Raw genomic sequence first — 10,147 nt, 5'->3', positions numbered from 1 at the left:
GTGGAAAAAGGTTGTTGTCAGAAGTGGGATTCGAACCCACGCCTCCAGGGGAGACTGCGACCTGAACGCAGCGCCTTAGACCGCTCGGCCATCCTGACTGTAGTTACAATGTTATTACACATCAATATAGCTATTACAGTCAATGCTTCCATACAATTAATGGTGATTTTAGCTACATATACACATCACATCATTCATTCATGTTTTGTTTATCTCTGTGGAATATAGTGTACTTGGCTAAACAGGACATACTCAGATATCTTTTGTAACGATGACTCAGACAAAAATTGGAAGGCACATTTCACTAAGCTTTAAATGTTTCATATGACACAAAATATCCTCCACGAGGGGGCGCTGGGCGGCTCAAACAGCTATATGATCCATTGAGCAGCAATGTAATCAATTTATAAATGAATGATTTACACAAACCTGAACTTTTACACGTTTCTCTAGAATAATTGTTTCTGGTAAATCGTTACAATGAGTGAAATATATTTGTTGAAATTTTGCCATTGCTCATGTTACTAATAAATGAAAAATTAGAGAGAAGATTTTAAAGAAATGTTAAATTGATGATAAATAGGTTAGATAATTAAACAGAAACTCGTTTATTTTTTATTAAGTATAAAATAAATAATTCTTAATATTTTAATTTTAAAATTTTAAACCAAGGATTAATAATAACAATAATTATTATAGTATTAACAACAATGTAATATTGTTACACTTTTTGTTTTGTTCTAGGCAATTGTTTTCTGCAGTTTAATGGATATTTACCCCTAGTGGAATCTTAAAGTAAGAAATACTGGTTGGTGTTGATAGAAATATTTTGATAATCATTTATTTGGTAAACCGACGTTCATTAAGCAGATTAATGTACAGTCAGCAGGTCATTATTACAAAACAAAAGAAAAAAAAGCGACTACTGAGTGTGTGATGATCCTGGTCAGGGTTTATTTGTCGATAGCGACCCTCTAATTGTAAATAATTTATTACATAACACTGAAATGATTTAATATCCACTAAATGTATATGAAAAAACAGTATGCTTGTTCGAGATTAATCAGCGCTGCTCAGACCGATCGCCGTATGATATCAAAGTACCGCGAGAGCGAAGCGACTTCTTATGCTTTTGAATCGCTCTCGCGGTACTTTGATGTCAAACACCAATCGGTCTGCGCAGCGCTGATTAATCTCAAACACGCCTAAACAATAGTATTTCACCCAATTGCTCTTTTTGCCTTCAGTATGAAGAAACGAATAATCACTTGTTTTGGGACTGTACTTACTGTAAAGTCTTCTGGATTGATTTTTCAAATTTTGTCAAAAAATATTTATATCTAAACTTTTGTATAACCCCAAAAATTTTGTTTTTTTGGTTATTCTTTGAATTTAGACCCTTCTCATTGTAATTTTATTATTAATTTATTGCTTTATTGTGCTAAATTTTACATTCATAAGTGTAAATTTTCAAAGAAAACATGTAAGACTCAGTCTTTCATGGTCAAGACTCAAGTCTTTTAAGCTAACATAGTTTGCTTTTGGAGTATTGTTTATTACCCTTATTGTCTTTTGTTCTATATCTTTGTTATTGTATTTGTTGTTCTTCTATTGCATAATAATAATAATAATAATAATAATAAAAATTCTCAAACAAGCCTAACGAAGAAGGGATAAAAGGTCTGTGCCGCTAAACCACGCCTATTTTGGACTTCCTTTCCACGTTGCTGACATTCTACTATTTCGTAGCGAACCACGTGACCTATACCACATGTCATTCCGTCATGTGACTGTGAGTGGTTCCTGCTACACGGGTAATGATCAGTAACCAGAAAGGACTGCTGTATCATGTCGGACTGTGCGCACTAATTTATTTCCTTGCTTAAAATATGGGTCGTATTCGTGTTTGCGGAATCGTTTCTACTGTTATTTCTAGTTTCATTCTGCTTCAGTGTGTCTCATCAGCAGTGGGGTCGGATGACAGCCCATGGTACAAGGATCTGTGCAGGTGAGATCTTAAATAAATAAACAAACACTCTTAATGCTGATCATTGCTGGCAAACCCTGATGCATAACAAATAAACACTTGTTATGGAAGAAATGAATGCGTTTAAATATGATCTAGTTTGTTGATCACTGCTTTTAGACAGTTTGAGTGATAGTTATGGCCCTTCTTTAGCCTGGGTGCATCAAAGTATCTGGACCTAATCAGAACCATAGGAGATACTTTGTCTCACCTTAGGCAAAGAAATGCATTCATTTAACTTGTTCTATGACTGGATGATGGCATGTAAATGAAATAAATTCTGATCTTGCAAATTGATTCAATTGAAATTGTTTGTATCTTTGTGTGTATGTATATATGAAGTTACAAATGGGAGGCCATCGACCAGGACAGCAATGTGAGATACTCTTTGAAGCTGTGTGATACATCTCCAGACACAGAATGTGGAAAAGGAAGCGCGGTATGTGCCCACAACCTTACAAGTGGCCAGCACCAGTCAGTGGGTAAGTGCATTGCATCAGTGTGCCAAAATTACACAATGCACAGCCAAACTGCAACAGAAATGTTCATAAAATAAAAGCATAAAAACACTTTTTATAGTACCTGTTTTACTCTTTTTAAATGGTATATATAGCATACATTAAATAAATTTCATGTTTATCAGGCCTATTGTGAATATTCTGTTTTCTGGCATGGGATAATGATTACCATTTCTACTGTATGCTAATAAGACAATTTAATGATTGTTTGATTAAGATAGACAATGACACCATCTGTGAGAGTAGCACTGATCCAAGACCTGTGTAAGAAAACAGATTTTCCCAATCCTCATTAATTTGTTTTTCAATCTTAATAGTACTAAGATAGAGGTTATATTCTTCATGCAATATATAATTACTTATACACTACCATTTAAATGATTGGCTAAGATTTTAAAATATTCTCAAAAGAAGTGTCTTATGCTCATCAAGGCTGCATTTATTTAATCAAAAATACAGTAATATTGTTAAATATATCTTATAATTTAAAACAACCATTTTAATATACAGTAGTCAACATCTGAAGTGGATCAAAAAGTTCATTAAAGTTGTCCTAAGAATAAGTTTTTAGGACCACTTTGATGAAAGGTTTTGATCCACTTCAAATGTAAAATGTCATTTATTCTTGTGATGGTAAAGCTGAATTTTCAGCATCATTACTCCAGTCTTCAGTGTCACATGATCCTTCAGAAATCATTCTGATATGCTGATTTGTAGTTGGGCTGCTTTTTATGGAATCTTTTTTTTTTCAGGATTCTTTGATGAATAGAGCGTTCAAAAGAACAGCATTTAATTGATATAGAAATATTGACAAATTATAACGTTATATGTATTTTTACTGTCACTTTTGATCAGTTTAATTATCCTTTATGAATAAAAGCATTAGTATTATTAGTATTAATATAACAAATGTATTGTTCATTGTTATTTCATGTTAGTTAATACATTAACTAATGTTAACAAATGAACCTTATTGTAAAGTGTTACTGAACACTAACTTATGTCATGTGATTGATACCATTTCCTATTGATTCACCTCACCCCAAACACTCAGTTGGACAAAAAAGAAATGATTAATTTTTGCTTAGTCTGGATATTCATGTTAAACATTGAAACTCTTTAAAGGAAGTATGCTAAATAGTTCTCATTTTCTGCCTTTGCATTAGATAACAACCCTGTAACCTCATAAAGGCTTTTATAGCACATGTAATATAACCTTACTCTTGTAAGCAAGAGCTGTGTGACAGAGCACAGGCGGAGCGCTTGTTTGTTTGGCCTTATCCAACTAGTCAGCTGACCTCCATATGACACAAACCTATCAAATGAATACCCTGACCAATAGTGATTTGAGTCTGATGCTGTTAGCCCAAGATTTAAATGAGAAGAATCCATTTAATTTGTTGTCAGACCATAGATACTGCATCACATACCATATAACAAAATAAGACAACATGCATGCAGATGTTGATCATGCTGGTTGAATGCTTTAAGCCCTTTTACATTTACTATATAGGTTTATTTTGTACCTCAGTAAAAGCATACAAACATCATTGTGTAATATCTATTTATATAATATTTGCTTACTGTAGTCATTCTAGTTGTACTGATCCTCTGTGTCATGCGCTTTAGTGGTTGGTTTGCATCCGTTATGGGGCTTTCCGGCCCTTTAATGTGTGGTTCACACAATAGTGTCAAAGCATCTGAAAGCGTTTGCATTCATTTAAGCGTGTATGCTGCTCAGTGACATATCTTGGTATTCTTTATCTCTTGTACCTACAGTCGTATATTTGTGTTCCACAGTAAGTAGGTCAAAGTTATCTAGTAGCAGGTGCACTAGTAGAATATGACAATAAGAAAAATGCCTGTTTTCTAAGTAAGTGACAGTATTTAAATAGCAGTAATTAAAAATGTCATGCTCCACCATGTATTATAAATCATGAAGCACGAGTTGTATCACGTGAGTTATTTTTGTGACCTCTTAAAGGTCTAAAGTATTAGTCTTTTAGATGTCACAGACTTCCAAATATGATCATCCTTGTGTGAGGGACCCCCATCCTAAAATTTAAAGAGGTCATCGTGACATGAGAAATCAAATTTGTCTTGATATTTTTGACATATAAGAGGTTTTTGTACTGTTAAAACATCCTGCAAGTTTCATAGCCTAAACCATCGTCATTATAAACAAAGCATTTATTTAATCAAGCTCCAAAAATGGCTTGTTTTGATATTTTGGGATCTGTGACATCACAAGGGCAGATACATTTGCATATGCCTGCCTCCAGAGCAAGATATCGACAAATAATTATACTATAGGGACTTTCACACCGGAGGAACCTTTTCATAGTTACTAGAACTATTGGCTGAAGTACCCGGATTTTGCCGTGTTCGCACCGCAGGAACTAGGAATGACTTTAGTTCTAGGAACTCCTTTTGGGGGAACTAAATTAGCTCCTACTTCAGAGTAGGGTCTAAACCAGCACTATAGGAAGTATCAATGATTTAAGTGTACGTTGATTGGTCAAATGCATGTCAAACACTGGTACCCATCATTTTTAAAAAGCCATGTAAACATATTTACTCCACGAACATGGAAAACAGCGATAACTGCATTTACCTGTTGTTCTTTTCGAAGTTGTCATATGAGACTTTGTCTCTTAGCCCCAATTTTTGCTCTTTCATTCACGTAAATTATGCATTTACGTTCCATCTCTGTTATTACGAAACCCACGACACACAACAAACACAGCTGTAATCACAGCATCCTCCATCCACCGGTTATAGCGTTTGTAAATGCTGCACTTAAAGACACCGCTGTCAGCCACTTCAGAGTTCCTATTTCCGGTGCAAATGCAACCAGGAACATGGCCCTTGGGAGAAATTAGTTCCCAGGGAACTATCATAGTGGCTAGTTCCTACAACTGTTTGGTGTGAAAGCCCCTATTATCCTATTATAGGCCCCACCCACTTGCATTCAGTCACTTAACGGATGACATTTGCCTACACTGGATGTGAGCATCGCATCAAAAGCAAATAGAACCCGTTATAATCACTGACGATGTCTACATTGAATACAGTATACAGATACATGCTCGGTTTCTGACACACTCCACACACTTGAGTCTGTCAACAGGACAAATTGAAGAGAAAAGGAACTCTAAATTTTTCCAAGAATTCCCTTGCTGCTTTCGTTTGACAGAATAAAAGCTTTAGGAAGTTGCATCCTGAACAGAACCATTTTTTAAAAAACAAAAGAGCATGTTTATGTTAGATATGCAGAATAGAATATTTATTATAATACATTTTATGTACGATACTTATTATTTATACTGTGTGCAATATGCATTTTATTTTAAAATGCATGGAATACCTTGATGATATGATACAATTGCCAAAATATGAAATATGCATGATCAATGTATCCCACAATGCAATGTGTTTGACATGACCTTGCATTTCTGGTATCATGCATGACCATTTAGATTCTTCTTCTTGATTCATTATTTGAGATGATTGCAATAAGTTAAAACAATCTTTTGGATTAATCATGCAAAATATTTTTAAATAACATTTTTAATGAAATAACTGAAGTGGTATATGCTGAATTAAATATGAAACAACATAATGAAGTCATGTGATGACAATGTAGTAGACTATTGTCTTTTTAAGCATTTATTAGTGTATGATGCCCACTATTTAAAAAAAAAAAAAAAAAAAAAAAAAATAGTATGCAGTACACCAGTGCTTATGTGCTTTTTCCACACATGGCATGTTAAATGTTCCCAAGTTGCCTAAAATTTAAGCCGCAATTTGTCCGACTCTAGTCGACATGTTTATGGAACCGTCTGTTACGCTTTTGGATTTATTAGGTTATCTTCTCATGCTGTTTGTTCCCATGGGTTGTGCACTGCTAGACATTTGCCCAACCTCTCCAGATCACATGATGTAATATTTTTATCTTGTTGGGTGACACAGACTTCTACTGATTGATTTGTTTGTGCTGATAACGTTTGGTTGACTTGGGATTGAACGAGCAGTTTTGTGTGGCTGTTCTTGTGCTTGACTCAACTGTGATTTGACAAATTACTTTTGATTTGATTTCTATTACTAAAGTCTAACTACATAAAGAGTGTGTTATTTTAATAATTGTATTGTTACCAGCTTGCTGAAAAACAATATCAGTAAAACAATATCTTTAGTGTCTTATTGCTGTGCAGACACACTTCTGCTATCAAACAAGGTTTTTTTCTCCATAGGTGAGCTCTCCTTGCGGAAGGTCTCGCCTGCTGTGCTTGATTTCAACAGCTCGAGGAAATGCAACGACAAGAGCAGCAACATTCAGAGCAGCATCACCTTTCAATGCGGCAAAACAATGGTGAGCTTTCCTGCGCAGCATGCGCTGTTAGTCAGAGGTGCCTGTGAACAGACTGTGACATTTGCAAAGCTGTTTTTTTTTTTTTTTTTTTTTTTTGCTACGCAGGAAGAAATGACATAGATGGAAAAACTGATAAAATAATGAAGCAAAGTGAAAGTAGATGTGGCTGAAGTTACTCAAATTTGGTTTAAATGGATACATAAATGTCTTGATTAGTTTGGCCTCCTATTAAGGTCATTAGACTTGTAATAATTGTTTGTTTGTTTGTGCTGAGATTTGCCCCTAAATATAGATTTTCTTTTTTTTTGGTGCATATTTTGTTTTAATGCAGTTCCTCTTTGAAAGAAAAAAGAGCTTCCACTTCAACTTATTTCAGTTTATTGGCAATTTCAAATTTTTATTTGTTTTTCAACTAATATAATATATATATATATATATATATTTTTTTTTTTTTAATTAACAGAAATGTTTTTAATAGTTTTAGTTTACAATAATAACCCTGATGCAAACATTTATTTTCACGTTTCACAAAATGATTGAAAATGAAAATTTAAATCAGCAAGATCATCTGATTTTTTTTTTCTTTTCTTTTCTTTTCTTTTCTTTTCTTTTCTTTTCTTTTCTTTTCTTTTCTTTTCTTTTCTTTTCTTTTCTTTTCTTTTCTTTTCTTCAAAGGGCACGCCTGAGTTTGTCACCATCTCTGAGTGTGTGCATTACTTTGAATGGAGGACGTATGTCGCCTGCAGACGTGATAAATTTAGACCACATAAGGAGGTGAGTAAAGGTGATGAGACATGCTGACATTTCAGTTGGAGATGTGAATGTTTAAATGTGTGTGTTCAGCTGTTCATGCTTGAACAAATCATTTTTGAAACTTCTAAATAAACCTGAATTAAGCATAGTCTACATAAAGAAAAAAAAGTTGTCCATTCACCACTCAATGCATTTTTAAAGGTCCCCTGCTACGTCTTTGACTCGGATGGAAAGAAGCATGACCTCAACCCACTGATAAAACTGTCAGACGGATACCTGGTCGACGACCCCGATGTTGAAAGTGATTTCTACATTAATATATGCAGAAGTCTAAGTGAGTTGATGTAAAAATCTTTTTATTATATTTATCCATAGCAGTGTTGGGACACAGTGGTAGGGGTGTGCATTTCTCAAGAGTTTGGAGCCCAGTCAACAAACATTGTGATTATATAGCTGCTTTAAACCAAACAATTGGCAAAGCCACTGAGCGGGTTCTTATTTAAACAAGCAAATCATCTAAAAGTGCAATGCAGATAACTTGGATAATGTCTGTCTGTCCAGACCTTGCTGGAAGCGTCTGTCCTGAGGGATCTGCCGCCTGTCTCGTCTCTGGCAAAAATTCCTTTGACATGGGTCAGCCTGTTCACCAGCTCGAGTTGCTCTCGAATGACAAGTATGGGATCATTTATAAGCTAATTTGTTATTAAGCTGATGCTTCAAAAATTGAATATACAGTATTTTATAATATGATTTATTCCTGAGATATCAAAGCTGAATTTTCAGCATAATTTTTTTGTCACATGATCCTTCAGAAATCATTCTAATATGCTGATTTGCTGCTCAAGAAACATTTCTCATTATTATCAGTGTTTAAAACAGGAGCAAACAACTGATGTTCTCTTTTCAGACTAAGGCTGCGGTACGAGGCAATGGGAAAACCTCCAGACTTCTGTGATGGCCACACTCCAGCAATGACGATTACATTTATTTGTCCCTCTACAAGGCAGGCGGTAAGAAAACGGCTAGTGTTTCATCTAATTATACCTATTATACTCAGTGTCCTCACAGTTTTCTCAACGGTTTATCAGGGAAGCAACCCTAAGATGATCAGCAACTCAAACTGTCGGTATGAGATCGAGTGGGTGACGGAGTACGCTTGCCACAGAGATTACCTGGAGAGTCACAACTGCAAACTTACCAGCGATCAGCACGACATCTCCATCGACCTGAGTCACCTGACACACAGCTGTGAGTTACTCTGATAGTTTAGAAAGAGACGAATGGCGTAAATGTTTCTGTGGAAAGAATATTGATATTCTGTTGATATTTGAAATCAATAAAAATATTGGAAAATAAAGCAAAGATGACGTACGAACGAAAAGTACACGCTGTTGTGGTTCATCGCTGATGTGATCAAGTACTTATTTATCATTTATAATGCTTTTTCATATTTTAGCTACAGACAAACCCTATATGGCTGAGGCCAAAAATGGCCAGGACACCTATTTCTTCTATCTGAACGTGTGCGGGGAGACCAGTGCTGGTCAGTGTGGTGATGACAAAGGTTACATATCCTCCTGCCAATTCAAAGAAACCGGGGATGTGAAGAAGATTGCTGGGAGATACCAGAACCAAACACTGAGGTTCAAATTTTATTTGATACTGTTTTACACAACCCTTAAATGCAGTGCAGAAGAGCAGTCTTAACCCTTTTCTTTTTCATCTTAAGATATTCAGATGGTGATCTCACGCTAATCTACCCAGACGGCAGCAGATGCAGCACTGGATTCCAGCGCATGACCATTATTAATTTTGAGTGCAGTGCAACTGCTGGTGAGTCACCTCATGGTAACTCGTGAAGTCAAGTGCTGATGAGACCTCTGTTTTTACGCTGACTGATTGAGGAAGTTTGAATGGCTGAGAACCAAAAGGAAGGAACTGCAACAATGTGACCTAGATGACCTTTTTGCATATCCAAAATTTGGCTTTTAAAATGTTCCGCTCATAGCAGGCTTGTGGTTTTCAGGGAATGGCGTGCCGGTTTTTACTGGAGAATCTGACTGCACGTATTACTTCGACTGGCAAACTGCATACGCATGTGTGAAGGAGAAAGAAGACTTGCTGTGTCGAGTCACAGACCACAAGAAGCGTTATGATCTGTCACCTTTAACACGCTACCCAGGTAGAGATGAGATTACTTGTGTACTGGGAAATGACAGCAATGATCGATCATTAAACTGTGTGGTTTTATGATTTACTTATTTTACTTTTTTTAGTTATTTAAATACACTACAAGTTTAGGGTTGGTAAAATTTTTGTCATGTTTTTAAAAGAATGCTCACCAAAGCTGCATTTATTTAAAAAATATTTATTTAAAACAGAACTATTGTTAAATATTATTATAAATTAAAATAATTAATTTCTATTTGAATAAATTTTATTTTGATTTTCCCTCACCATTACTCTAGTCTTCACATG

The 10,147-nt window shown here is 35.2% G+C and overlaps 1 protein-coding gene and 1 non-coding gene across 3 annotated transcripts in view; one reads left to right on the top strand and one right to left on the bottom strand.

Annotated features, from left to right (window-relative positions):
* Nucleotides 1-15: 15 nt before the first annotated feature.
* Nucleotides 16-98, bottom strand: trnal-cag. Its single transcript has one exon. It is a non-coding gene; the product is annotated as a tRNA-Leu (tRNA).
* Nucleotides 99-1,774: 1,676 nt separating this feature from the next.
* igf2r (insulin-like growth factor 2 receptor) overlaps nucleotides 1,775-10,147 on the top strand; it is a 41,303-nt gene continuing 32,930 nt past the window's right edge. For both annotated transcript variants that reach the window (XM_048207546.1, XM_048207545.1), the window contains exons 1-11: nucleotides 1,775-2,008; nucleotides 2,369-2,508; nucleotides 6,798-6,916; nucleotides 7,592-7,690; nucleotides 7,871-8,003; nucleotides 8,231-8,342; nucleotides 8,577-8,679; nucleotides 8,758-8,917; nucleotides 9,126-9,312; nucleotides 9,399-9,502; nucleotides 9,696-9,851. In XM_048207546.1, coding sequence (XP_048063503.1) covers nucleotides 1,890-2,008; nucleotides 2,369-2,508; nucleotides 6,798-6,916; nucleotides 7,592-7,690; nucleotides 7,871-8,003; nucleotides 8,231-8,342; nucleotides 8,577-8,679; nucleotides 8,758-8,917; nucleotides 9,126-9,312; nucleotides 9,399-9,502; nucleotides 9,696-9,851 — 1,432 coding nt within the window. In that variant the 5' untranslated portion in view covers nucleotides 1,775-1,889. The remainder of the gene's footprint in view (nucleotides 2,009-2,368; nucleotides 2,509-6,797; nucleotides 6,917-7,591; nucleotides 7,691-7,870; nucleotides 8,004-8,230; nucleotides 8,343-8,576; nucleotides 8,680-8,757; nucleotides 8,918-9,125; nucleotides 9,313-9,398; nucleotides 9,503-9,695; nucleotides 9,852-10,147) is intronic.

The sequence above is a fragment of the Megalobrama amblycephala genome, linkage group LG11 (genome assembly GCF_018812025.1).
Source record: "Megalobrama amblycephala isolate DHTTF-2021 linkage group LG11, ASM1881202v1, whole genome shotgun sequence".
NCBI classification, from domain to species: domain Eukaryota; kingdom Metazoa; phylum Chordata; class Actinopteri; order Cypriniformes; family Xenocyprididae; genus Megalobrama; species Megalobrama amblycephala.
This window is presented reverse-complemented; position numbering and strand designations above follow the sequence as displayed.